Source organism: Mirounga leonina, unplaced genomic scaffold (genome assembly GCF_011800145.1).
Source record: "Mirounga leonina isolate KUSES-001 unplaced genomic scaffold, KU_Mleo_1.0 Mir_175, whole genome shotgun sequence".
Taxonomy (NCBI): domain Eukaryota; kingdom Metazoa; phylum Chordata; class Mammalia; order Carnivora; family Phocidae; genus Mirounga; species Mirounga leonina.
Genome location: NW_023270453.1, coordinates 21,476,616 through 21,503,474, shown reverse-complemented (window position 1 = coordinate 21,503,474; position 26,859 = coordinate 21,476,616). Strand labels below are relative to the sequence as shown.

General features: G+C 53.5%; 2 protein-coding genes and 1 long non-coding RNA gene across 5 annotated transcripts; 1 reads left to right on the top strand and 2 right to left on the bottom strand.

Moving 5' to 3' along the window:
• Nucleotides 1-238: 238 nt before the first annotated feature.
• LOC118021657 lies at nucleotides 239-2,445 on the top strand. Its single transcript, XR_004682248.1, has 3 exons — nucleotides 239-449; nucleotides 845-938; nucleotides 2,242-2,445. It is a non-coding gene; the product is annotated as an uncharacterized LOC118021657 (long non-coding RNA).
• A 7,552-nt stretch (nucleotides 2,446-9,997) lies between these two features.
• Nucleotides 9,998-21,707, bottom strand: DECR2 (2,4-dienoyl-CoA reductase 2). 3 transcript variants are annotated; one of them, XM_035021809.1, is made up of 9 exons: nucleotides 21,452-21,707; nucleotides 16,902-16,970; nucleotides 15,541-15,592; nucleotides 14,862-14,997; nucleotides 13,484-13,608; nucleotides 13,319-13,412; nucleotides 13,008-13,112; nucleotides 12,315-12,532; nucleotides 9,998-11,236 (listed from the first exon to the last, which is right to left on the bottom strand). In XM_035021809.1, the coding sequence occupies exons 1-8, from the start codon at nucleotides 21,529-21,531 to the stop codon at nucleotides 12,315-12,317; spliced, it is 879 nt and encodes a 292-aa protein (XP_034877700.1). In that variant the 5' UTR covers nucleotides 21,532-21,707; the 3' UTR covers nucleotides 9,998-11,236. The 3 variants fall into 3 exon arrangements, with proteins under 3 accessions (XP_034877700.1, XP_034877699.1, XP_034877701.1); XM_035021808.1 differs by having other exon boundaries at nucleotides 9,999-11,338; nucleotides 21,452-21,705; XM_035021810.1 differs by lacking the exon at nucleotides 21,452-21,707 and adding an exon at nucleotides 21,326-21,406 and having other exon boundaries at nucleotides 9,999-11,338.
• Nucleotides 21,708-22,975: 1,268 nt separating this feature from the next.
• NME4 (NME/NM23 nucleoside diphosphate kinase 4) lies at nucleotides 22,976-26,728 on the bottom strand. Its single transcript, XM_035021807.1, has 5 exons — nucleotides 26,558-26,728; nucleotides 24,619-24,752; nucleotides 24,250-24,351; nucleotides 24,026-24,138; nucleotides 22,976-23,517 (listed from the first exon to the last, which is right to left on the bottom strand). Exons 1-5 carry the CDS (start codon nucleotides 26,652-26,654, stop codon nucleotides 23,394-23,396), a joined length of 570 nt encoding a protein of 189 aa, XP_034877698.1. The 5' UTR covers nucleotides 26,655-26,728; the 3' UTR covers nucleotides 22,976-23,393.
• Between the last annotated feature and the right edge of the window lie 131 nt (nucleotides 26,729-26,859).

Below are 26,859 nucleotides of genomic sequence, written 5' to 3'. Positions count from 1 at the left end.
CTCACCATGGCGGCGGCGCGGCGGGCGCGGGAGGGCGCCGAGGCGGCGGCGGCGGCGGCGGGCGGCCGAGGGGGCAGGCGCCGCGGAGGCCTCTGAGGAGGACGCCGAGGAGGCCGCCAAAGACGAGGCTGAGATGCCCGCGGTACCCGAGCGAACAACGCCGCCACAGCCGCCGCCGCCGCCACCGCCGCCGCTCGGGCCCCGCCTTTCGTCGGTCCTGACGTCAGCGCGTCGCGGCGCCGCCCGGCCCCGCCCCTCGCCGGCCTGCCTCAAAGGCGGGCGGCCGCGGTTGAGGGCATCGTGGGCCGTGGGGTTTCTCCCACTGGTCCGCGGGGCTGGTCCGGACCGGGACTCAGGGCCGCAGGCGGCGCTGTCTCATCACCGCTGAGGCGCGAAGAACGGCCGCCCCGAGCACCGCACGGTAGTGGACAAGCAGCGCGGAGGCACGAGTGAGATACCACCGAAATAGGCACCTGTCGCAGGGGGGCTGGGTCCTGCCTGCGTGGAGCGCTCTCGCAAACTGATAAGCGAGGAACACGATCCTCCTGGGACGGGGAGAAGTGCACGTGGCGCTAGGCACAGCCGGGGGTGGGGGCCGGGGGACGCCAGCCGCGCAGGGAGGTCCAGGGATTTCCCCGCGCTGGGACAGAGGTGGGCAGAGGCAGCGGCAGACCCGAGTGTGGGACGGCCCTGAGAATGCGGTCCCTCTCACCTGTAACCGAAGCAACGCGTGTTGAAGCCCTTCTTTAAGCCTATGACAAAGGCTTTTTTCCATAGAAGATCCAATGTGAATCGCCAGTCCCAAACACCGTGTCTGTCTTTGACAACTGATATGTTTCTCTAGATGTCACCATGATCAGTGGGGACACAAGGGCGCCAGACAGATACGCGGGCACCCTGAGCCGGCATGAAAGTGGAGACATGCTAGTTAGGAGCAGGTGAGCTGCTGCGCTCCAGGCGAGGTGCTAAATTTAGCCCGTAATGAAATGTGTCAGGGGAAAGTATGAACCGGTATTTTTATAGGACGTGGGCACCAGCACCAGATATGTTTCATAAGCAGCTTTGGCAAGAACCAAAGGAAACTGAACCTCTGTTTCCAAGTGTACAGTGAGAAAGAGTGGTAATTAACTGAGTCATCCCCTATGACAAAATCCCAGGGCATGCAGGACCAGATTTTGTAAGGTTGGCAATGGGAACATAGAGGCAAGGGATTCTCCTCCCCAAATTTATCGATTCCTTGTGGGAGCTGTATGCTTTCATGAGGAAGATACTATGTTCAAAGAAAAAAAAACACCATCTCCAGTTTTGGCAAGAATCTGAAATCTAGCTGATGCATTTGGCCAGACATAATTTTCAGAGGTGGTTATAGTGACGTGTCAACCTTGCTAAATAGGAGTGTTAATGTGGGCGAAGTAAAGACGACAGGAGTCCCGGGGCTGCTATGCGAACACCGGGAAACTCTGCATTCTCTGGTGGGCTGATATGCCCAAACAGAACCCCAGCATGGAAGGCATACACCTTCCTGCTTGGAGCGGTGCAACACACTCTGTTCATGAAACATTCAAAGTGACAAGTCTATGGGTGCCTGGCTGGCTCAGTCAGTAGAGCATCTGACACTTGATCTTGGGGCCATGAGTTTGAGCCCCATGTTGTGTGCAGATGTAACTTAAAAAAAAAACAAAACTTGATAAGTTCCTGGTCAGTCATTCCAATGTCTTCTAGCATCCCCTCTATGGCCTGTGGACATGTTTGGTGTGTAGCATTCCAGATGAAATGAATTAGCTGGGTAGAAGCAGTACTTGCATGTGTTCCTCCACACCTACCCTATGCACACGTTTTGAAGATTTATTTATTTATTTTAGAGAGAGAAAGGGGGGTGCAGAGGGAGAGGGAGAGAATCTTTAAGCAGACTCCACACTGACTGCGGAGCCCAACACATGAGCTCGATCCCATGACCCTGAGATCACCAAAGGAGCCGAAACCAAGAGTCAGATGCTTAGCCAACTGTGCCACCCAGCCACCCCACTATACACATTTTAATTCAACCTGGTAACCGTTACATAGAAGAGGAAGGGAGGGTGGGGTTCAGCTCACAACTGTTGGATTTGGAGTCTGGGTGAATGTCTATGAACACCTCCGTGACTCTCCTTTTGAAAAGTACTTGGATAACCACTTATCTTTGCAACTCTCCAAGCAGGTGGATTTCCTTGACCTCTCTTCCTTGTTGACCTTTTTTTGTAGGGAGAGATGGGAAGATGAAGACCAGCAATCAATCAATCAATCAATCCAGCAAGATGATTCAGCAGAGTCCTGGCACAGCCCTGTCGCACCTCTCAGGGGAGCTGAGAGAAAGGGGTTAAGAAACCTCACTTGCGGGGTGCCTGGGTGGCTCAGTTGTTAAGCGTCATCTGCCTTCGGCTCAGGTCATGAACCCAGGGTCCTGGGATCCAGCCCCACATTGGGCTCCCTGCTCTGCGGGAAGCCTGCTTCTCCCTCTCCCACTCCCTCTGCTTGTGTTCCCTCTCTTGCTGTGTCTCTCTCTGTCAAATAAATAAATAAAATCTTAAAAAAAAAAAAAAGATGGGGCGCCTGGGTGGCTCAGATGGTTAAGCGTCTGCCTTCAGCTTAGGTCATGATCCCAGGGTCTTGGGATGGAGCCCCACATTGGGCTTCCTGCTCAGCAGGGGGCCTGCTTTCCCCCCACCCCCGGCTCTGCTTCTCCCCCTGCTCATATTCTCTCTCTCTCTCTCTCTCTATTTCTGTGTCTCGAATGAATAAATAAAAAAATCTTTAAAAAAAAAAAAAGAAATCTCACTTGGAAGGTAAGCTTGTCTCTTCTGGGGTAGGGCTCCTTCATCACCTAGATGAGATCTGGCCATGGACAGCAGGAGGGGGCGGGTGACAGGCAAGGTTCAATTTGATCACAAATCTAAAAAAAAAAAAAAATTTTATTTTTAAGTAATCTCTACACCCAACATGGGGCTCAAACTCATGCCCATGAGATCAAGAGTCACATACTCCTCTGACTGAGCCAGCCAGGCACCCCACAAATCTACTTTTTTAATGCATGTTCTTAAAAACCTGAAGGAAATATACCAAAATTATAGTAGACATTACAGATGATTTCCCCTATCCATGCTAGTCCTATGAATTTAAAATTAATCTTGGGGCCTGGGTGGCTCAGTCAGTTAAGCATCCAACTCTCGATCTTGGCTCATATCATGATCTCAGGTTCCTGGGATCAAGTCTCATATTGGGCTCCACACTCACCGGGGAGTCTGCTTGGGATTTTCTCTCTCCTCTCCCTGTGCACCCCTGCCCCACTCATGTGCTCACTCTCTCTCTCTCAAATAAATAAATAAAATGGCATCTTGTCTTATTTGAACTTAACTATTAGTGTGGTTGAGTGTTTCTTATCGTATTTATTGACCAACTGGGACCCTAAATCCGTGAACTGCCTAGTCATAGCACTTGCTTGTTTTTCTATTGGATTCTCTGACTTTTTCTTTAGATAAAATTAGGGTTTTTTTTTTAAGGTTTTATTTATTTATTTGACAGAGAGAGAGAGCACAAGCAGGGGGAGCGGCAGAGGGAGAGGGAGAAGCAGACTCCCCACTGAGCAGGGAGCCGGATGCGGGGCTCAATCCCAGGACCCTGAGATCATGACCTGAGCCGAAGGCAGACACTTTACCAATTGAGCCACCCAGGCATCCCTAAAATTAGTTTTTAATATTGCAAATATCTTCTCCCTGCCTGGGGGTTAGGGATTCAAATAATGAATGGGGGGGGCACAATTCAGTCCATAGCAACTTGAAAGAGACATTTAGAACAGATGTAACTGACAAAAGTATTCATTTCCAGAATATGCAAAGTATTCCTCAAAAACCAAAACAGCAACTCAGTAGAAAAATGAGCGATAAATAACAATAAGCAGTTCTGGAACAGAAAACTCAAGTGGCTACATGCACATAAGAAAAGATGCTCAACCCCAATGGTAATCAAGGGAATGAGTAAAGATACCATTTGACACCAATCAGAGTAAAAATCAAGTCTGATACCAGCAGAGTATGGGGATTCACATTACTAATACAGCTGAGGGTCCATGTACATAAGCACGTGCTCTCTCTCTCTAATTAATTAATTATTTTTTAAAAAGTGGAATGATGATGAGAACCCAGATCAGAGAATTGGGAAGCAGATTCCTGGGGAGTGGAGAAATCCCCCTCCCATGGGGATGGTTCCAGAAGTGTTTGTGGCAGGTCCTTCCCTATAGTGAGCACTAGGGGCCATGCTGGGCTATACATCTGTGCTCAGAGCCAGCCCTGCACCCCAGAGCTCAAAGTCCAGACTGGAGCCAGCCAGTGGTCAAGTGGGAGCCCTGTGCAGGGCACTGTGGGGCAGCTGGTTCCCCAGGAAGGCTGTGAAGGTGGCCTGGAAATGGACAGAGGAGAGAGGCTGAGCTCTATTCTGGGTGAAGAAGGGCCAGGGTGAGGAAGGAGCAGGACCACCAAACGGCTTACACTTGGCACTCCAGAAAAAGGGGTCCCAACCCAGCAGAGGGCCCGGTGCCTCTTCCTACTGTCCCCACCCTCAACCCGGTGTTGGTACCCCTCCTCCTCCTGGAGCCTCTTCTCCCACATAGGCCACCCCCCACCCCCGCCAGCCCCCGGCTGGTCTCACCCTGCCCTGCCCTCCCAGGCCCTAAGCTGTCATTGTGGCTAGGTCACTTGGGGACAAGGGGTTAGGCGGAGGTGAGGGGTTTAACAAAGGGTGGGAGGGAACTTTTGCAGGGTGATTGTGGTGGTATTTTCATGGTTCTAGACATAGGTCACAACTCCTCAAACTATACACTTCACATGAGTGCAATTCAGTGTATGTCAATTACACCTCAATCAAGCTATAAACCAAAACTATGGGCCAAATAATTTTTTAAAGATTTATTTATTTGAGAGAGAGTGGGGCATGAGCAGGGGGAGGGGCAGAGGGAGAGGGACAAGCAGACTCCCTGCTGAGCACGGAGCCCAACACGGGGCTCGATCCCACGACCCTGAGATCGTGACCCAAGCCAGAATCAAGAGTCGGACGCTCAAACGACTGGGCCACCCAGGCGCCCCAGGACACGTATTTTTAATTTACAATTTTGAAAACTAGATTAACATTTTGTGTTCAGTAAGTAAACTTAGAGGGAAGCCAATTTTCAGTCTAGATCACATTCTCGCCAATAGCCTCCAGCAGTTGAGAGCACAGAGCCACACTCGTGTTTACTGGTATTTTATTCAGTGGGGAAGGATTTTTTTTGTCACCTTCAAATTTAGTAAAGTACATTTCTTAGAGTAAAAATAGAACATTAGTTTGTAAAGCACAATGTAATTCCTCCTGACTCAGCTGAGGTTTGGATGATTTTCTTCTCTAAACATTTCACTCTGAAGTTCCTGGCACCGGCCCCCATCTTCCTGTGATGACAGACAGGCCTTCCAGTGGGCCCCCGCCCAGAGCACTTTGTAGCCCTCTCCCCCAAGGCCAAGATCTTGGCCGGGGAATGGGCGTGAGGAGCCAGCGGGGAGAGGTTTGTGTGGGATTCAGAACGTCCTTTTTTTGGCCTCAGGTCATACTTTCCAAAGATGTGAACATCTAATTCCCATCATTCTTCTCCCATTGTGTAAAAATTGCCGAAATTACATGTGGTGGTGGAGGAGTTCAGAGTTAGTTTTGTGTATTTTTTGCTTGTTTTATTTTATTTAAATTCAATTAATTAACATATAATGTATTATTGGTTTCAGAGGTGGAGGTCAGTGATTCATCAGTCTTATATAATACCCAGTGCTCATTACATAATTCTGTGTATTTCCAATGGACACTTCTCAGCCTTCACAAGACACCTGTCAGGGGGCTCCTGCCGGGCTCAGTTGGTTCAGTGTCCGACTCTTGGTTTCCGCTCCAGTCATGATCTCGGGGTTCTGGGATCAAGCCCAGTATGTTGGGCTCCGCGTTCAGTGGGGAGTCTGCTTGTCCCTCTCCCTTTGCCCCTCCCCTCACTTGTGCTCTCTCTCTCAAATGAATAAACAAAATCTTGAAAAAAAAAAAAAAAAGACACCTGTCAGGTACTGTTTCCTTGAGATGCTCTGAAATATAGATGTGCGAGGTGCCCCTCAAACTCCAAGACTTGACAGTAAAGTTATCCTCTGCGAGTTCAGTTAGTGAAATCCATACTGATTACATTTGTTACCTGAAGAAATAATGCAAGAGATAATCAAAATACATGAATGAAGAGTTCTAGAATCCTCTACCCGTTGGCAAGGTTATATGGGTCCACTCCCAGAGACCTGCACCAGAATCCAGGGATAAATATGAAATCCATCAATTCCCTGTCGGTGTGGGGCTGTTTCACCAAAGCGCCAAGTTAGAAGGAGCGAGGAAAAGGGAAGTCCAGGGGAAGATTCCGTCTCCACCACGGTCCCCAGGACAGAAGGGCTGAGTTGGACAGAGCCCTGGTCCCAAGATACGAGGGGAGAACGTAGACAGAGGACCGGAGTAGGCAGCCTCTATCATCTTCCAACTGACCTTTGGGCGTCACCAGAGAGGGGACCTAAGACTCACCTGTCACTGGAAGAGTACGTGTGCACACACACACGTTATCAGCATGGTGGGCTACACATTGGACTTTAGTGAGTTTGTTTGGTGTAAGTCAGGATCCACATGGGATGGTCTGCTAACACACATTTTCTAGAAGCAGCCCCTCTCCAAGCCCACGGCTGTAATGGGAGTTGTCATGTTCATATGATGTGATCAACCTTTGGCCACGGTTTACTGAATAAGAGCTGGACTCCGGATCCAAATGGAGTGAATGTGTACCTTTCCTCAGAACTTTGGATGCGAGTCTGACAGAAAGAACGCTGGCTTTCTCTGCAGGGGTTGGGCTACAGCTTGTATACACAGTGGCTGGGACCTGGTCAGAGAGAGAGCTGAGGTGCAGTGAGGGGAAGGTGCAGGTTCACAGGGACAGGTAGAGGTGTGAGAAGGAAGGGATGCTCACTCCTGGGCCTTAGAGCCCTGGGGCCCCAAGCTCCAGTGCACCCTACCTTTGGAGCCAGTGAAGGGGCCCAGGAGCATTCTCATACGTTCCCTCTCTTTGGGTCTGAACAGTCAGAGTAGAGTCCTGCTGCATGCATCCAACACAAACTGGGCTAAGTATCCCGAGGGGGCCCATAGCCCCACCTGGGAAACCCTGACCCCAGAGAGCCCATCTGCCCTGCTCAAGAGGACACTGCTGCCTAGGTGCAGCATGACTGGGTCTCTGTGCAGAGCCAGGAATGAGCAAAACCCTCAGCTGGACATGCAGCACAGGGTGGGGGCTTGACCACTGGGCGGCAGGCTTGCTCAAATCCATAGGGTAAGGACAAAATGATGTGAAGGACAGAGGAGAGAGGAACATCTGCTGAGCCTCAATTTTTTTTTTTTTTAAGATTTTATGTATTTATAGGGGTGCCTGGGTGGCTCAGTCGGTTAAGTGTCTGCCTTCGGCTCGGGTCGTGGTCCCGGGGTCCTGGGATCGAGCCCCGCATCGGGTTCCCTGCTCGGCGGGGAGTCTGCTTCTCCCTCTCCCTCTGCTGCTCCCCCTACCCGTGCTCTTTCTTTCTCTCTCAGATAAATTAAAAAAAAAAAAAAAGATTTTATGTATTTATGAGAGAGAGAGAGCATGAGCAGCGGCAGAGGGAGAGGGAGAAAAACAGAGTCCCCGCTGAGCAGGGAGCCTGATGTGGGACTGGATCCCAGGACCCTGGGGTCATGACCTAAGCCGAACGCAGATGCTTAACGACTCAGCCACCCAGCTGTCCCATCCCTGCTGAGCCTCAAATTGTGCAGATTCTCAGGATTCATCTTCTCACTCTTCCTCCTTTACTCAGAGAGCCCATCGTACAGATGCCGAGGTAGAAGACTGGAAGTTAGTCAGTTGTGCTCACATGTCAGTCCTCAGCCAGGGTGCTGGGCAAAAACAGGTGCTCGGTGTGCACTTGGTGCTGGATAGTGTGTGAGCGAGGTCTCCCCTCAGCCTCTTAAATCTTTTATGCCCCATTGGGGTGGCCTAGCTCTGGCAGATGCCACAGTGCACAGGGCAGGAAAGAAAGGGGAGAGGAAGATGGGGGGTGGGGGGGACAAGGTGAACGACCCAGAGTGACCAGAGATGGACACGGGGACAGCAGGCGCAGCACAAGTCTGGCATTTGGGAAACCAGCATTAGTGCTTGGGCCTGACCTCCGGGCCTTTCCGAGGTGCCACAAAGGACAAAGCTAACACATGCAAGGTGCAGTTGAATTTTACCGAGTTACCATGACAACAGGAGGAGTAAGCAGAGAGAAACTCCCCCAAATTAGCACTCCTTATTTCAGACAATTTTAAGGTTTCCTTTGCTTTCTGTATATACAAAGGCAAACACGCAGCTGTGCACCGCGTCATGCTGACGTCTCGGGAATAACCCATGTGGCTCACGACACCAGAGCGAAGAAGGAGCTGGGAGTTGCTCATTTAGTCTTTTAGCAGATGAGGCCTGAAGTGCTTTTCCAACAGTGTATCCGCCCGAGACACTGGTGGAGAGGCTGGCAGCCCTCTGCTCTGGCTCACGTTTCTCCATGGCTTCGAAGGGACCAAAGCAGAGCACCGTCACCTGTTGAAGGGGGAGCTCGGAGTTGGCAGGCCTGTGGACCGGCTTCGGCAGCGAAGGTTTCAGGAAACTCTGACTAGGGTTCACATGTACACAATCACCCTTTCAGAGGACCTGGCATTCCCTCAGGGAATTCAGAGATGGCCTGTGCCAAAGGGGAGAAGCGAGGTCTCTGCCGATCGCCACGGGGCCAGAGGGCCGCCACCGGGACCACCCGCACCCCTGCCGGTCCCCTCACCAGCAGCCTCACCTCCAGGCACAGGGTGCGTGTGCCTGTGACCGAGGAGCCCCCAGTAGCCACCCTAGACCTGAGGGACAGCCTGGGCTGGTGCAGAAAGCCGAACAGACAGGGCCTATGTCGCAGCCAACGGGCCACCGCATTCAAGCCATTATTTCTGGGTATTCCTGGAAGAGACTGGCATGTGATTTGGTAGACCGAGGCAAGACTGTCTGCCATCAGCAACGTGGCAGCATCACCAATGCAATCCACTGATGGCCCCAGGAGAATGCAAAGGCAGAGGAAGGACGACTCCCCCTCTCTCTGCTTGAGCGGGGAGGTCCATCTTTTCTTGCCAGAGCACCTGTTTCTCAGACCATCGGACACCACTGGCTTTCCTGGGTCTCCAGCTTGCAGACGGAGATCGTGGGACGTCACGCACTCCAGTCCCGTGAGCCAATCCCTAAAACAAACCTCAGATCTGTCTCTACCCTATTGGTTGTTTCTCTGGAGAAGCTGACTGAGGCCGGAATCGAAGGCCCGCTCCTACAACCTGCTTTCCAGACTCGGTCCTCCCAGCACGAAGTCACCGCGCAGTCCCAGCAGGCAGCCTTTCTTAACCAGACCCCCTGGGGCAGTGTTTTTACCTCAACTGTGCCACCCAAGCTTCAAAAGCAGCAGAGCCTGGCTGTCACCCTACCTCTGGCAGCCCCCAGGGCCTTCTTCAGGGAGAGGCGGCAGCTCAGACTGGCGGCTCTGAGGACAGCCTGTCCCTCACTGGCTACCCTCCCCAGTAACTACTCCCACCCAGCAGCGTGAGAAGGACCCATCTGTCTCCTTGCTGCTGGACTTGATGCCACCACATGCTGCTCTCCACGACAAGAAGCACCTTTACTTTATTTATTATCATTTTTTTTTTTTAGTAGGCTCCACGCCCGGCATGGAGCCCCATGTGGGACTTAAACTCACGACCCTGAGATCAAGACCCGAGCTGAGATCAAGAGTTGGACGCTCAACTGACTGAACCACGCAGGTGCCCCATGAAGCACCTTTAAATAGCAAGTGCAGGGACCCCCTCCGCCAGGTGGCTTCTCGGCTGCCCTGGTTCCCCCCGTGCACTCTCGAAGGCAGGGAGGGTCTCTTCATAGAATGAAGGGACTGGGACAAGGGACATGTGAACGTGGCATCTGGGGCAGGGGCTCAAGCTCCATCCTCTAATCACGACCACAGCAACCTGGGAGCAGACCGGAACCTTGTGGGTAACGTAGCCCCCTCGGGGACCTGGCTGGTCTGAGCACAGACCCTCCCACCACGGAAGCAGACGGCCTCCCCTTGCCTCAGGGTGGGCTCCACCTGGCCGAGGATGGGGGCCTCAAGTACCAGGTGGGAAGAGGTTTCTAAACTCCTCGCAGAAAAAAGACAGAAAGGAAACATCCCCACCTTGAAATGACTGCAACACACTGGTGATTCAAGTGTCTTCCTTTTCCTTCTACAAACTTTTGCAAAGTCCAGTAAATTGTCTCATAGTAAAAAGAATATTTTTTAGGGAAATGCATTTATTGGCAAAATGCTAGGACCTATGCTTATGCCAACCGGTGGTACAGACAGGGAGGAGAGGGCTGTGTGCCAGGTGGAGGGCCTAGAAAGTCAGGCCTGGAATGACGCAGGACTAAGTCCATGGGAATGTCCCAGCAAAGGACAGACTCCAGGGCAGGTGGAAGACAACCCGGTCCATGTCACCAATGGCTGAGAGGGATGGATGTCCCCCGGCCAGGGGATCCCATCTGCAGCCCAACACTCTGGTGAGGAGATCCAGGACCCCAGGCCTGGGCTGGGAGGGATCAAACCTGCTTCTCTAGCCTCTCTGGTCTGGCTTTCCCTTGTGGAGTAAGATCCCCAAGTGGAAGAGCCAGGAAGGGAAGACAGGGAGCCTGAGATGCCCCGGTTTCTGCAGCCAGGCAGTGGGGCCACCTCAGGGCACCCAGGGGACACAGGCAGGAGGACAACAAAGGCCTCCCAGGCCAGGACAAGACAGGGCAGACAGGGGGGACAGCCGCAGACCCCAGGTCAACTCCTGAGGGAGCTCCAGAATGTTACAGTCCCCCTGGCAGACAACCAGGTGAGCAGATGGCCTCACTGCCCGGTCACTCCCACCTGAGCACGGGAGACGGGGCCATGGGGAGGGAATGTGGACACAGCACAGTTCCCAGAGGAGGGGCCAGTCTCTGGTTTAGATGCTGCTGAGACTGTCCAGTTTGTGGTGGGAGGCAGTCGTGGGAGGAGCACTGTAGGAGGAGTCCCAGGGGGACTGTGGACCAGCTTCCCTTCAGAATGGCTCCTTTGCTTTAGCCGTCCTGTGCCTGTCAGAAATTCCGGCAGATGCCAAGGTCACAGGGGAAGGCCGAGGGGCACCAGCTTCTGCCTCCTGCACATCCCCTGGGCAGCACCCCTGAGTGGCCAGTCTAGGGTAGGAAGAAAGCTGCAGGTCAGTGCCCAGATCAGCAGGCAGCCAGGCCTTGTGCATCTCCGGGTCAGCCCCTTCCGCAATCTCCCAGAGCTCCCCAAGATGAGCATTCCTCATCCCAGTGACTGGGGGGCCAGCCTGGGGCCCACACCCTCCCGCTGTCCAGCTGCCCACATCCCACGGGCACTGAGACAAGTCAGCCTACAACCAAACCACAGAGGGCTTCAGAAGAGGGGCTTCTCGGCATCACCTGTGTCCACAAACAAACCCACCTGCTCCAGGGAAACCTGCTCCCACCATGGCTTCCTGGTGTGACCATATGCTGTGAGCTCCTGGAGTGTCCCTCCACCACACCCACCCCTCAGAGACAGGATGGGAGCCAGCCATGGCCCTAGAGTGTTTCTGCCACTGGCCCGCAATGGGGACCCAAGAGGTCTGGGGGTCAGAGGAGCTCAGAGGCCCAACACCTCCTCCGCCTTCTTCAGAGGAATCTGCTGCTCAGAGAAGTAGGGTGTGCAGCCCTCACAGGCTGGCCCCAGCACCAGAATCAGTGGGAGAAAAGTGGAAGGCAGAGAGCAATGGCACCCTCGCCCTACCCCCATGGGCCCAGCAGGCCCTCAGGCCTCCAGAGAGGACACCCAGTGGAGCTCCCAAAGACAGGGGTTCCCAGCTGCTGCGGGTCCTGATTTACAGGGAGGCCCTGAGGTCTGCGGGGCAGCTACATTGGGCTGGGCCCCCTCCCAGCACCACCCATCTGCTCAAGAAGACTCCTCCTCAGCCCTGCCCTAATATGGTTTGGTATGTTGGGGTAGTCAAAACCCAAAAGTGCCCAAAACATGTCTAAAAATACACCCAAGGGATTCAGGGGAGACACATCAGGGCCCAAAACAGTCAACATCAGCCCCCTGGATGGGGGTTTCAGGAAGGGGCCCAAGGACAGAGGTGACCCCCAGAAGGTGAGAGCGACACATCACCTAGAGCTTCGCAGAGAAGGATGCGAAATTGTCCAGCAACCTGATGTCATTGGGGAATGTCAGCCATGCCCCACCGTCAACCACCAGCACGGCACCCGTCACGTAGGATGCCAAAGGGCTGGCCAGGTATAGTGCGCTGTGGGCGACCTCTGTCTTGTTGCCCAGCCTCTGCAGGGGGATGGCCAGAGTCTTAGTGCCGGCACTGGCCTGGGGGCCACCTGGAAGGGCAGAAGGAGGCTCAGCCCCGTGAGCCCTAGGACGAGGGCCCTCCACTCTCCTCTGCCCAGCTCTCCCTAAACCACATCCAGGAATACTGGGGGGCACTGTTGGCACATCCCAGCAAGGCAGGAACAGCAAGGTATGGCCACGGCCGCAGAGCCAACACAGGGCTCTGGCACGCACCCCGTCAAGGTTGTGGAGGCGTTCATGGGTGCCCCCCTTTGTGTCTGGCTCATGTGTCAAGGCCGGCAGCTCTGCGGCCTCTACTTCCAAGGAGCTGCTGTCCACGTCTGGCCAACCATTAGTCTATCACAGGTGCGCTCCCCAAGAATGGCCAAGACTTGGCTTGGAGACAGCCTCTTTGCCAGCCCTGGGAGCCATGAGGAAGTGGTCCTTCTCCTCGGCCTGTCCCAGCCAGGTGGGAGAGGGTCCCATGGAGGCACTGTGGGGCACGGGGTTCCCCAAGAGGCTTACCCAGCCGCCGGAACCCCTCTGTGCCACTGATGGGGCCAGGCGCGAGGCTGTTGACACGGATGTTCTGGGGACCCCACTCCACAGCCAAGTGCCGTGTCATTGCATCTGCAGAGAAGGCAGGCAGGCATGAGGGGGGTGCAGGGCTACTCTGCTTTCTGGGGTGGCTCGGGTGTGAGTCGGGGCTCAGGGCCAGGCCTCTCCACTGCCCACCACTGGGCTTAACTTCACTAGGACACTGCTGGCTTCCACGGACAGGCAGGAGAGGGACCTAAAGGGAGCCCAGGCAGGCAGACCAGAGGGGGTGCCCATACCCACAGCTGCTTTGGCAGAGCCTGCATGCACTTGAAGCACCTGCCCCCGGGTACCCAGGGTCGCGGTGATGTTCACGATCACCCCTCCATGGTCCTGTAACACACGGGGGAGTGTAGTGAGTGGGTGGCCAGAGGAGACGTCTCCCAGGTAGAAAGAACACTCACCCTGAAGAACTTTTCATAAAGCACACGAGATGTGTTGAAGGTGCCCAAGGTGTCGATGTCCATCACGGTCTTAAAGGCATTGAAGGACAATGTGCTGGCAGGGCACAGGAAGTTTCCAGCTGCACCTGCAGTGTGCAAGAAGACAATGGCTGGTGCTGGAGCCCCAGGCACTTAGGACACATGGACCCTCAGGGTGGTCCAGGCTGGACAGGGAAGGGGCCCAAGCACTTGGGTAAATGCTTGAATGATAGGGCAGGATGGATATCATGGGTTGAATTATGTCCCTCAAAAACATATGCTGAAGGGGCGCCTGGGTGGCTCAGTCTGTTAAACATCTGACTCTTAATTTCAGGTCAGATCATGGTCTCAAGGTTGTGAGATTGAGCCCTGGGTCGGGCTCTGCACTGAGCATGGAGCCTGCCTAAGACTCTCTCTCCTCCCCACATCTAAAATAATAATAATAATAATAATAGGGGTGAAGAGTCTGCTTCTCCCTATCCCTCAGCTCCTCCCCCTGCTCATGCTCTCTCTCTCTCTCTCTCAAATAAATAAAATCTTCAAATAATAATAATAATTTATAAAGACATGCTAAAGTCCTAATCCCTGGTACCTGTGAATGTGACCTTATTTGGAAATAGGATCTTTGCAATGCAATTGAATTAAGATGAGGTTCCCCGGGATTAGGGGGGCCTAAATCCAAGGACTGGTGTCCTCCTAAGAAAAGGAGAAAAGACACAGAGACACATGGGGGAGGCCATGCAGAGACTGGAGTGATCCCGCCCCAAGCCAAGGAGCACCAAGGATTGCCAGCAACACCAGAAGCTGAGAGAAAGGCCTGGAACAGATCCTCCCTTGGACCCGTGGGAGGGTGACCCCACCGTGGTTTGGGATTTGTGACCTCCACAAGTATGAGAGAACATATTTCTATTGTTTTAAGCTACTCAGCTCGTGGTACCTTGTTAGCTGCAGGAAATCAATACAGCCTGTGTTTTTAAAAGGAAATTTCAGCAAAGAGTGAACCTGATGTACACCGCAGACTGAGGTTAACAGCATGGACCATACTGGTTCATCAACTCCTACAAATACAAGCTGTCCACACCAGGGGGCACTGTGTGTGTGGATACACGGAATTCTAGGTACTAGCGGCTCAATTACTCTGTAAATCTAAAACTCTACTAAAAAAATTAAGTCTATTCCTTTTTTTTCTTTTAAGGGGAGAATTTTGGGACATCAGAGTACCCTGACTCTGAGTAGGCGGAGTTCCAGGATGTCCACTTGAGCCATGACTGCACTGACCCAGATGGAGCCTGGGGCCCAGGACGGGAGTTCTGAGGCCGACCCATCAGAAGCCCCTGGGCCTCACTCATCAGCCACTCACAGTTAACAAGAATGTCGATTTTCCCAAACTCCTTCAGCGCCTGGTCCACGGCAGCTGCGACGGCTGGGAGAGCCCGAACATCCAGAGATAAAGGGAGGCACCGCCGGCCAGTGGCGGCAGTCAGCTTTCCCGCAGCCTGGAAGCCAGACAGGAAGAGAGGTGGCCAGCAGCCCTGTGGCTTCCGGACCTGACGAGGGTGATGTGTCCAGGTGACGCTGGACCCCACTCTGGAAGGCACAGCTGGTAAGTGGCCACTCCATGCTGTGCCGCAGCCCTAGGTGACACTCTCTTCCCCTCGCCCCCGGATCCTCCTTCCACATTACCCTCCAGGCCATGGTCCCTGGCCATGGGTCAACGGCAGCTCCAGCTGACTTCCAGTCCCTGCCCAGAGACCAGCTGGGGGCAGTGGTGAGAGTCTCCTCCCAGGTGGATGGGACATGCAAACCACCCTCAAAATCCTTATGAGCCGGGATCTCTCTTGGGGCCATAGTCCCACCCAACGTGAGAGCCTCCTCACAATAATGAGACTTTGGAAGAAGCCTGGGATATCCTTGGGAGGCCACTTGCACTGAAGCTCCACATTTGGGAGAGGGGCAGGTTTTGGTGTCACCATCTTCCGAGCCTCAGGACCCCCCAGAGCCACCCATGGATGGGGTGGACACAGGAAAGACCCCCTCACCTTTGACACTCTAAGAAGGCTTCTGCTGGCGATGACTGTGTGGCAGCCGTGCCTGCAAAGCCAGAGTGCAGGTGTGAGGGTGGCATGGTGCCAGGGGCACCCCCAGGTGGCCTCCTGCCCGCTCTAGGCACAGCTCCTTTCCCCCAAGGGTCTCTTAGGCTGTGTCCAAAGGCACAGCTTGCAAAGAACACAGGAGCCTGAGCAAAGCAGAGTGGCACTGTTGGTGCTCACCCGGGGGTGTCCTGTCTGGGTCTCTCTGGCACAGGGTATCCCAGCCACTAGAGCTGTGGGCCCCGCCCCAAACACCATGTGCACAGCACTGAAGCAGCTGGAGCCTCAGACGCACAGCCCAGGCATCTGCATGGGGCCTGCTGGGTCCCCCTGGCCTCTCCCTATGAGGTTGGAGTGAAGAACAGGGAGGGCCCATTCTGCGGCCAGGGTGCCTGCCCTGCCTCACAAACTCGGCCTCACAGTAACAACAGTATCTACCACCTGCTAAGAAGGTCCCACCTAATCCTCAAAATGACCCTCAGCACAGCTGGCCATGCTCAGAGAAGCAACATGCACACAGCCACCAGCTTGGAAAATGAATTCACCTGGAATGGATGAATCCCCAAATCTCATCTAGTGAGACCTACCTCTCTGGTATGAAAAGTGGGGGCCCAGGGCACCTGGGTGGCTCAGTCGGTTAAGCGACTGCCTTTGGCTCAGGTCATGATCCCAGAGTCCCGGGATCAAGTCCTGCATCGGGCTCCTGGCTGGGCAGGGAGTCTGCTTCTCCTTCTGACCCTACCTCCTCTTGTGCTCTCTCAAATAAATAAATAAAATAAAATCTTAAAAAAAAAAAAAGAAAAGAAAAGTGGGGGCCTGGAGAAAACTGGGAAGGGTTCGATAGGATATCAACAGGCTTCCTCTTTCCCCCAACCCCAGCCTAACTCTGGCCCTTTCCTCAGTGGGGGTCACAAGCAGTTGACCTGGACATAAGGTCACAGATCTTGTGTCTCAAGAGACACTGTGCTCTGCACACTGCTGGGGTCAACTTGGCTCACCCTGACCCTGGCTTGGCAAGACCCTAGGGAGCTTGGCAGTAGAGTTACCTCAACCTGTTGAACCCTTCCTCTTTGTACAAACGGGGGTGCTGAGGCCAGAGCCACAGTCTCAACTAATCTCTAGGAGGAGACCTAGAGTCCTGCCTCCTCCAGGAAAGCATATGATGCCTTTCAGATGCTCTCCGGTGGCCTGTTGCCTAGAGGAGTTCCTACCACCCACCAGCCTCTTGCCCAGGGATCCAACAGGGTCCATGCAAGGTGGGGCGAGTTTCAGGGGGTGGGAGTGCACAGAGTACCCAGGGCAGTGCTCACCGCATAAAAATCTCAGCAATCCGGAACCCAATCCCAGAGCCGCCACCTGGGATGAAGGCCACTTTGTCCCTAAGAAAACAGGAGGCACTTTAAAGAGATAGGTCCCTAGTTTCTAACAAATAGACCAAAATACACACAGGGTCCAGTGTATTGCTCTGTTCTGTTCACCTGTCTGATGATATTCTCTCTCTCATTCTTTTTTTTTTTTCTCAGTTTTGGGTCTCTTCTGATTTATTTAGTGCATAGTTCTCTGGGGTCGTTGTTGCCATTTTAGTATTTTGTTCTCTCTTTCATCTATTATTCTCTGGACAGAAAGACAAGATGGAAAAACTCACCTCAAAAAAGAGAACAAGAGGCAGTGCTCACTGCCAGGGATCTAATCAATATGGACATAAGTAAGATGTCAGAACGAGAGTTCAGAATGACAATTATAAAGATACTACCTAGGCTTGAAAAAAGCATAGAAGACACTAGAGAATCCCTTTCTGGAGAAATAAAAGAGCTAAAATCCAAACAAGTCAAAATCAAAAAAGGCTATTAACGAGATGCAACCAAAAATGGAGGCTCTAACTGCTAGGATAGATGAGGCAAAAGACAGAATTAGTGACAAGACAAAATGATGGGGAATAAAGAAACTGAGAAAGAGATAAACAACTACTGGATCACGAGGGGAGAATCTGAGAGATAAGGGATACCATAAAGTGAAACAATCTTAGAATAATTGGGATCCCAGAAGAAGAAGAAAGAGAGAGGGGCAGAAGGTATATGGGAGCAAATAATAGCTGAGAACTTCCCTAATCTGGGGAAGGATCAAGTCCAGAAGGCACAGAGAACCCTCCTCAAAATCAATAAAAACAGGTCAACACCCCGACATATAATAGTGAAGCTTGCAAATCTCAGAGACAAAGAGAAAATCCTGGAAGCAGCTTGGGACAAGAGATCCATAACCTATAAGGGTAGAAACATTAGATTGGCAGCAGACCTATCCACAGAGACCTGGCAGGCCAGAAAGGACTGGCATGATATATTCAGGGCGCTAAATGAGAAAAATACGTAGCCAAGAACACTTGATCCAGCAAGGATGTCATTCAAAATAGAAGGAGCGATAAAAAGCTTCCAAAACAAACAGAAACTAAAAGAATTTGTGATCACTAAACCAGCCCTGCAAGAAATATTAAAGGGGATCCTTTAAGCGAAGGGAGAGCCCAAAATCAACACAGACCAGAAAGGAACAGAGACAATCTACAGAACAGTGACTTTACAGGTAACACAATGGCACTAAATTAATATCCTTCAATAGTTACCCTGAATATAAATGGGCTAAATGCCCCAACCAAAAAACACGGGGGACCAGACTGGATAAAAAAACAAGACCCATGGATATGCTGCTTACAAGAGACTCATTTTAAACCCAAGTCATCTCCAGATTGAAAGTGAGGGGGTGGAGAACTATCATGCTAATGGACATAAAAGAAAGCTGGGGTTGGGATGCCTGGGTGGCTCAGATGGTTAAGTGTCTGCCTTTGGCGCAGGTCATGATCCTGGGATCGAGCCCCGCATCTGGCTCCTTGCTTGGTGGGGAGCCTGCTTCTCCCTCTGTCTGCTGCTTGCTCTCGAGAGAGCACATGCTCTCTCTCTCTGACAAATAAAGAAAATCTTAAAAAAAAAAGAAAGAAAGCTGGAATAGCAATCCTTATATCAGACAAATTAGATTTTAAGTCAAAGACTTTAAGGAGATGAGGAAGGACACTGTATCATAATTAAAAGGTCTATCCAACGAGAAACAATTGTAAATATTTATGCCCCTAACATAGAAACAGCCAATTATATAAGCCAATTAGTAACGACATTAAAGAAACACACTGGTACTAATACAATAATAGTAGGGGACTAGGGGCGCCTGGGTGGCTCAGTTGGTTAAGCGACTGCCTTCGGCTCAGGTCGTGATCCTGGAGTCCCGGGATCGAGTCCCACATTGGGCTCCCTGCTCAGCAGGGAGTCTGCTTCTCCTTCTGACCCTCTTCCCTCTCATGCTCTCTGTCTCTCATTCTCTCTCACAAATAAATAAAATCTAAAAAATAAATAAATAAATAATAATAGTAGGGGACTTTAACACTCCACTCACTGTAATGGACAGATCATCTAAGCAAAAGAGCAACAAGGAAATAAAGGCTTTGAATCGACATTCTTCTTGAGTGCACATGGAACAGTCTACAGAACAGGTCACATACTGGGTCACAAATCAGGCCTCAATGGGTACCAAAAGACTGGGATCATTCCCCACATATTTTCAGACCACAATGCTTTGAAACTTGAACTCAATTACAAGAGAAAATATGGAAAGAACTCAAATACATGGAGGTTAAAGAGCACCCTACTAAAGAATGAATGGGTCAACCAGGAAATTAAGGAAGAATTTGAAAAAATCATAGAAACAAGTGAAAATAAAACACAACTGTTCAAAACCTTTGGGATGCAGAAAAGGCGTCCTAAGAGGGAATTAAATAGCAATACAAGCATTTCTCACGAGGGGCGCCTGGGTGGTTCAGTCGGTTAAGCATCTGCCTTCGGCTCAGGTCATGATCCCAGGGCCCTGGCATCGAGCCCTGTGTTGAACTCCTTGCTCAGTGGGGAGCCTGCTTCTCCCTCTCCCACTCGCCCTGCTTGTATTCCCTCTCTGTCTCTCTGTCAAATAAAGAAAATCTTCAAAAAAAAAAAAAAAAGTAGTGATCCAAAGGTGCACATGCACCCCAATGTTCATAGCAGCAATGTCCACAATAGCCAAACTATGGAAAGAGCCCAGTGGTTTTAAATATATGGGGTGCCTGGGTAGCTCAGTCAGTTAAGCATCTGACTCTTGATTTTGGCTCAGGTCATGATCTCAGGGTTGTCAGCGGGGAGTCTGCTTGAGATTCTCTCCCTCTCCTTCTGCCTGCCTCCCTGCTCATGTATGCACACAGGCGTGCATGTCTTTCTCTCTTTCTCTCTCTAAAATAAATAAATCTTGGGGCGCCTGGGTGGCTCAGTCGTTAAGCGTCTGCCTTCGGCTCAGGTCATGATCCCAGGGTCATGGGATCAAGCCCCACATTGGGCTCACTGCTCGGCGGGAGGCCTGCTTCTCCCTCTCCCACTCCCCCTGCTTGTGTTCCCTCTCTCACTGTGTCTCTCTCTGTCAAATAAATAAATAAAATATTTAAAAAAATAAAATAGGGGCGCCTGGGTGGCTCAGTCGTTAAGCATCTGCCTTTGGCTCAGGTCATGATCCCAGGGTCGTGGGATCGAGCCCCACATTGGGATCCCTGCTCTGCGGGCAGCCTGCTTCTCCCTTTCCCACTCCCCCTGCTTGTGTTCCCTCTCTCGCTGTGTCTCTCCCCTGTCAAATAAATAAAATCTTTAAAAATAAATAAAAATAAATAAAATAAATCTTAAAATGTATATATATATTTAATAATGTAAAAAAAATGAAATCTTGCCATTTGCAACGACATGGATGGAACTAGAGGGCATTATGCTAAGCATAATAAGCCAATCAGAGAAAGACAATTACCATATGATCTGATAGGTGGAATTTAAAAACAAAACAGATCATAGGGGAAGGGAAGGAAAAATAAAACAAGACAAAATCAGAGAGGGAGACAACCCATGAGAGACTCTTAACTCTAGGAAACAAGCTGAGGGTTGCTGGAGGGAAGGGGAGTGGAGGGATGGGGTAACTGGGTGACAGACATTGGGGAGGGCACATGATGTAAGGAGCACTGGGTGTTAATATGAACTGATGACTCAGTGACCTCTACCTCTGAAACTATTAACACACTATTTGTTAATTGAATTTAAATTTTAAAAAGATAAATTTTATTTTAAAATACTTAAAAAGGAACAGTCAGAATAAAAGTCTTGAAATTTAAAGAAAAGGAGAGGGAGAGATCCCTGTTGACTTAGGGGTGGGGGGAAGCCAGTGGTTCTCTGAAGACTTTGACCCCGTTCACTGGGCACTTCTATCAGATCTGAATTGTTGACAAGAAAACATGATGACTTTTGTAAGAAAATGAAACGCTGCGTTTTAAAGCCTGCATTCCTAGGCTTTCTGGGTCTTCATGAAAAATTATTTCAACCTAAAAAGCTCTATTCAGAAAGTTATCAGTTAAGGGGCGCCTGAGTGGCTAAGTCAATAGATCCTGAGACTTTGGATCTCAGGGTCATGAGTTCAAGCCCCACGTTGGGCATGGAGCCTACTTGGAAACAATAATGAGGTTATCAATTAGGTGAGAAAGGTTCTCAAAACATACAAGCCTTCCTCCACCTGCCCCTCACTCCCACCCTCCCAGGACTACCCCTGGGAACACCCGCCCCCACTGACCAAGACAAAACGTGCTCCCAACAGTGCAAAGGTTAAAATACCAGAGCGCTTGCGTCCCCAGGACTACCTAGATATCTAGACGGTCCGGCCGCCAGGCACGGGGTCCGCACACATCCCAGTAAAACCGCAGTTCCCGAGCCACTTCTGCAGAGGCAGCAGCCCCCGCCTCGGGAGCCCCCAACTCGGCCCTCACCAGAGCAGGTCGGGGCAGAAGAGATGGCGGTACTCAGGGAGACACTCGTCCTCACTGACGTCGGGCGGCGGCTGGGCCATGGCTCTCGGTGCGGGCCGGGGGCGGCGAGGACAGTAGGAACCTGCCCGGATCCGGCAGCAGCGGGGCCTCCGAGACCAGCCGCGCTCTCAAGCCGTCAGCGCCCTACAACTGGCGAGGACCGAGATCCAGCCGGCAGATCCCCGGCGTCCGAGCGCCCCACTAGCCCCGCCCACAGCCACCTCCTCTTCCGCCCAGGACGCCCCGCCAGCCCCGCCCACAGCGGTCTCCTGGTTCCTCCCAGCACGCCCCGCCCACAGAGGTCTCCTGGTTCCTCCCAGGTCACCCCGCTAGCCCCGCCCACACCCGCCTCCTGTTCCTCCCATCACGCCCTGCCCACAGCGGTCTCCTGTTCCGCCCAGGACGCCCCGCTAGCCCCGCCCACAGCTTCCTCTTGGTCCCTCCCAGGACGCCCCGCCCACGGCACCCGACCGCCCCACGAACCCCGCCCACAGCTGCCTCTAGTTCTTCCCTGGACGCCCCGCCCACAGCCCCCTCCAGTTCCTCCAGTGACGCTCCTCCCACAGCGGCCCACCGCCTGCTAGCCACGCCCATAGCGGCCCTAGCTCCTCCTAGGATTTTCTGTTCACCGCTGCCGCGCCGCCTCCTGGGACTGGAGTTCGGTCGCGGCGCGCGCAGGCTCTTGAGGCGGGAGAGGTGGTTCCCTAAGAAAAGCTTTCCCCTCACGCGGCCAACCCCAGTGCCAATTCCTAAAATGACCTGTTTGATGACCGATTAAGAAAGTCAGGGCACTTCATCGGTGCCATCACGTGGAGGCACATGTAGCAACAGGTGCTGTGAATCCAGGATCAGGGCATCATTTATAAAGATGTCAAAAAGGTGGCACCTGGGTGGCTCAGTTGTTAAGCGTCTGCCTTCGGCTCAGGTCATGATCCCACGGTCCTGGGATGGAGCCCTGCATCGGGCTCACTGCTCAGCAGGAAGCCTGCTTCTCCCTCTCCCACTCCACCTGCTTGTGTTCCTGCTCTCACTATCTCTCCGTCAAATAAATAAATAAACAATCTTAAAGATGTCAAAAAGTAGAGTAAGTGAGGACCAAGGCGGCTGCAGCAGGTGTCATGATATGCAATGTACAGTACCCGTGACAAGTGACCAGGGACACATCTGAGGACTGGGGTGAGGTGTGATGTGTATAGTGCCAACGTGAAAACAAGTAGACACAGGCAGCTCCAGTCAGTCTCCACCATATGAGGCCATGAAAGGCCTTCTACCCCAGGGGTGGTTTTAGCAGGCCCCATAATCACCCCTTTTTGCCACTCTCAAGTCCTGCCCAAGGCAGGCAGCTCCTCATGCAGCATGATCAGATGAATGGGGGCTGAAGCAGCACCAGCTCCAGGACTCAGCTTGGATTCTCCCACGTTTTGGGCTGTAGGTCTTTGGACCACTGCCTGTCTGATACATTCAACAAAGTTATTGATCCCCTACTGGTGTGTGAGAGTAAGCTTTATTTCTACTCTCAAACTCTTACAACTTTGCATAAAGTCCTACCTCAGAGATGGCAGAAACTGTAATAAACGATCCACCCCCCTACACAACACAGCAAATTTTAATGTCCCACCCCCCTTTGGGGGAAGGGAGGTTACACTACACACTTTTGGAGAGGCCGCAAAGGTTATCTGGCACTTTGGTACAGAAAGGATTTGGTCCGATTTCTTACTGGCTTAGGATACTGAAAGGCACATAAAGTTGGTTGCTCAACCCCTCTGGGCTGGGGTGGGGCAGAAGGTAGACAGAGAGGTGGTCTGGGACAGAAGGGCAGACCATGGGTGTGGGCTCAAGTTCTGGACGACAGAGGTAGTTGATCCTGGGTGGCTGCTGGGGTGGCTGAGGGCAGCCTGAGTGCTCAGGGTGGGTAGATGCTTCTCTGGTGGCCTTCGTCTGCCCAGTCTACCAGCTCACTGCTCTGAAACCATAGCTGGATCTCCCTCTGGGCCCCCTCCACGGAGTCGCTGGCATGGATGATGTTCCTGTGCCAAATGATAGGCAGCAAAGGTAAGGCACAGACTTCAGTGTGCACCTTGGGGGTCCCGGGAACTATCTGCTAATCCCCCACCGTCAAGAAGAGCAAGCCCGGCATTGAGCAGAGGAGAAAGCAAGAACAGGACTGGAAGACTGGTTCCAGCCTGATCTTGGCCTCTTACCCACAACCTCATGACCAACCCAGACCATTTCTGGGAGCCTCATGTTCCCACCAATTGTCCCATGCCAACCCCTCAGGGTGTCTGGCAAGACAGAGTCAGGTAATAGGAAATGATGGAAGAGTACACACACAATGCATAGAGAATGCTTTATCACCTCCTGTGTGTGACATCCCAGCATGGAAAATCTCTTGTGGCTTTACTGTGGCCCAGCGAGATGCCCAGGTCCCATGGGTCTGCCTTAGGAGCAGCCTACCACCCCACACTCAGACCTTCCTCAACCCTAATGAGCTGGCCCATCAGCTCCAGTGGCTTGAGTGTGTCAGGGCCCCCAGACCTGCTGATGTGGACGCTGAAGTCCCCCCTGATGGTGCCAGGGGCAGCCTCAGCTGAGTTGGTGTGTCCTACCATGGCCCTTGAGGAGCAGACCACGTTGGGGCCTTCCCAGACCTGCAGCACAGAGATAAAAGAGGTTGGGAGAGGTGGGGATCACCAAGGACTCAGCAGCTCTGGGCTCAGCCCGGGGCCCTCCACCCTTTCCACCGCCCCTGCCTGCCGTACCATGGCCACCACGGGGCCGGAGGTCATGTAGCTGATGAGGGCTGGGTAGAAGGGCTTCCTCTGCAGGTCATGGTAGTGCTCAGCAAGGACTCTCTCTGGCGCCTGGGTGGCATTGGGGCAAGGGGTGAGAGGAGCCCCTGGAGCCACTGGACACTGGGGCAGTGATCATGTTGTCCTGACCTCAGGGCACTTGGCAAGTAACACCTACATGGGCTCGCACACCAGCTGATACCTCCCCACCCCTCCTTCTACTGCCAACACCAGGATACTCCTCCTGATACAGGGTTGAGATATGAAGGGCTGAGGTCCATGAGAAGCCCCCCACCCCCAGTCCCTTCAAGGACACCCACGGGTCGAGAGCCCAGGTACCTGCAGCATCTTCATCCCCACCAGCTTGAAGCCCCTCCTCTCAAAGCGCTGGATCACATCCCCAACAAGCCGCCGCTGCACCCCATCTGGCTTCACTGCAACCAGGGTCCGCTCCCGGGTCCAGGAGGACCCTCCTTTAGAAGAAGGGGAATCAGGTGCCTCGCCCTTTCACGTCTCCCTGAACCTGGATGCCCCTGCCACAGCCCAGGGGTCACCAGAGCAGCCGTGGAGGGGAGAAGTGCAGGGTCCACAGCCAACAAAGGCCCAGCATGACTCTGCCTTTCAGGGACCAACAGGGTAGTGGGCCCCCTGGTGCATCCAGTCTGTCGGGAGGGGCCATGGCTCCTCCCATGATGGATTCAATGTCCCTGAGAAGGCATCTTCAAGAGCTGGGGAGGCACAGCTGGGCTCAGTGGCCACACAGAGGCCCAAAGAGGCCACACTGGAAAGAGAGCATGTTGTTGGCCCTGCTTTCCACTCCTGTCCTAGCCGTCTGAACTCCCAGCCTGCCCCATGAGGGAGGACCCAAAGCTCATCTTGTGGGTCTGAGGTGAAGGAACAGCAGGGAGCTAGGGAGTAGTGCGGTGCACTCCCCCCCCCCAGGTGGGCCACACACAGCAGGACACAAGGGAGCTAGGGACTGAGAAGCCCGGTAGAGGGGCTCTTGTCTGCAGGTGGGGAGACTCTAGAGGGCTCCTCCACTTAAAACCTCCTTGGCCAGAGGAGCTCTGTGCTGCTCGAGGCAAGCGGCTTCCAGACCCAAGTACAGGACTGAGCCCTGGCCCACTCCTTCTGTCCTCTAGGGGACACTGCCAGCAAGACAGGAGGCACCATCACCCCTTATAGCCCCAGGCCACAGAGTTACACCTACCCTCAGCCCTGGGTCCAGGGCCAAACGTGCTTTTGAGAGGAGCCTACACCCTGGATGTCCTGCCAAGTCCTGCTCAGGGGGAGAGCAGAACTGGAAGACAAATGATAGAGCCAGGGCAGGCCAGTGTCCCCGGGGGTGTCTGCAGCTGCCCTTTCCCAACCCCATAAGATGCGCTGGGCCTGGGGCGCCTGGGTGGCTCGGTTGGTTGAGCGACTGCCTTCGGCTCAGGTCATGATCCTGGAGTCCCCGGATCGAGTCCCGCATTGGGCTCCCTGCTCAGCAGGGAGTCTGCTTCTCCCTCTGGCCCTCCCCCCTCTCATGTGCTCTCTCTCTCTCTCTCTTTCATTCTCTCTCTCAAATAAATAAATAAAATCTTAAAAAAAAAAAAAAAAAAGATGCGCTGGGCCTGGACAGCAGGCTGTGGGCGCCCACCACCTCACTTCAGGGCTGAACGAAGCCCAGCGCAGGAAGCCCCCGGGGGCTGGTTTGTGCCCCTAAAGCCCAGTGCCTAGGGGCTCTCCGTGCAGCCTGGCCTGCTGCCAGCTGGCCTGTCCCTCGGAAGATAGCAGTTCACTCCCTCCTGCGCTGGGAACACCAAGACAACTGGCTCTCAGGGAGCGCCCTGTGTGCCGCCGTCAGGGCGAGAACCAGCTACAGATACGGGCCCTAGGACCCCAGACGGAGATGGACCAGACGGAGTTAAGGCCTGCAGAAAACACCCCGAGGGCGGCGGCCCCGTGGGGAGTGTTCATCTGCTCCAAATGTTCCCCCCCCACCAGCAGCAGCCCCAGTCCGCTGGGACCCTCACCACTGTCTACTGTGGCCACCAGGCCTCCTGCTCTGGAGCCCTCAGGGGCCCCCTGCCCCCGAGCAACCTGGGGCGGTGGGCGGATCGGAGAGGGGGGCAGTGAGACGTGGGGAACGACGTGCAGGGCGCCCCCGGCCCGCCCGGCGAGAACCCGAGGCCATCTACAGAATCAGGCAGCCACGGGGTCGCACGCGCGCCAACAAAGGCCGGGCTACGCCCCCCCGCCCGCTTCCCTCCTCCGCCGGTCGCGGGCCACTCACCCGAGCTCGGGCGTGCGAGCAGGCTCGGGCCCGGGGCCCGCGGGCTGCTCAGCAGCCCCGGCAGCGCCGCGCGCCCCAAGAGGCCGCCCATGACCATCGGCCCGCGGGCCGCTGGCTGAGCGCAGAAAGAGCGCGGGCGACTGAGCCCCGAGGGAGAAAGGGCGGAGCGGAGGGAGAGGGAGGGGCGAGAGAAGGCGAGGGCGGGGCGGAGGAAGGAAGGGAGAGATAAGGGGTGGGAGGGGCGGAGGGAGAAGGAGGGGAGAGAGAAGGGGCGGGGCGGAGGGAGGGGGAGGGAAGGGGTA

Bases quoted from the DNA above. Each gene is read 5' to 3' on its own strand.
- DECR2 (XM_035021809.1), bottom strand. From the start codon at position 21,531: ATGGCCCAGCCGCCGCCCGACGTCAGTGAGGACGAGTGTCTCCCTGAG. The intron at 16,971-21,451 runs GTGAGGGCCGAG...CTGTTTTCTTAG, and splicing joins TTCTGCCCCGACCTGCTCTG to GGACAAAGTGGCCTTCATCC. The intron at 13,413-13,483 runs GTGAGTGTTCTT...CGTGTGTTACAG, and splicing joins TTTATGAAAAGTTCTTCAGG to GACCATGGAGGGGTGATCGT.
- NME4 (XM_035021807.1), bottom strand. From the start codon at position 26,654: ATGGTCATGGGCGGCCTCTTGGGGCGCGCGGCGCTGCCGGGGCTGCTG. The intron at 24,753-26,557 runs GTGAGTGGCCCG...CTTCTTCTAAAG, and splicing joins GCTCGCACGCCCGAGCTCGG to GAGGGTCCTCCTGGACCCGG. The intron at 24,352-24,618 runs GTACCTGGGCTC...AATGCCACCCAG, and splicing joins TGGGGATGAAGATGCTGCAG to GCGCCAGAGAGAGTCCTTGC.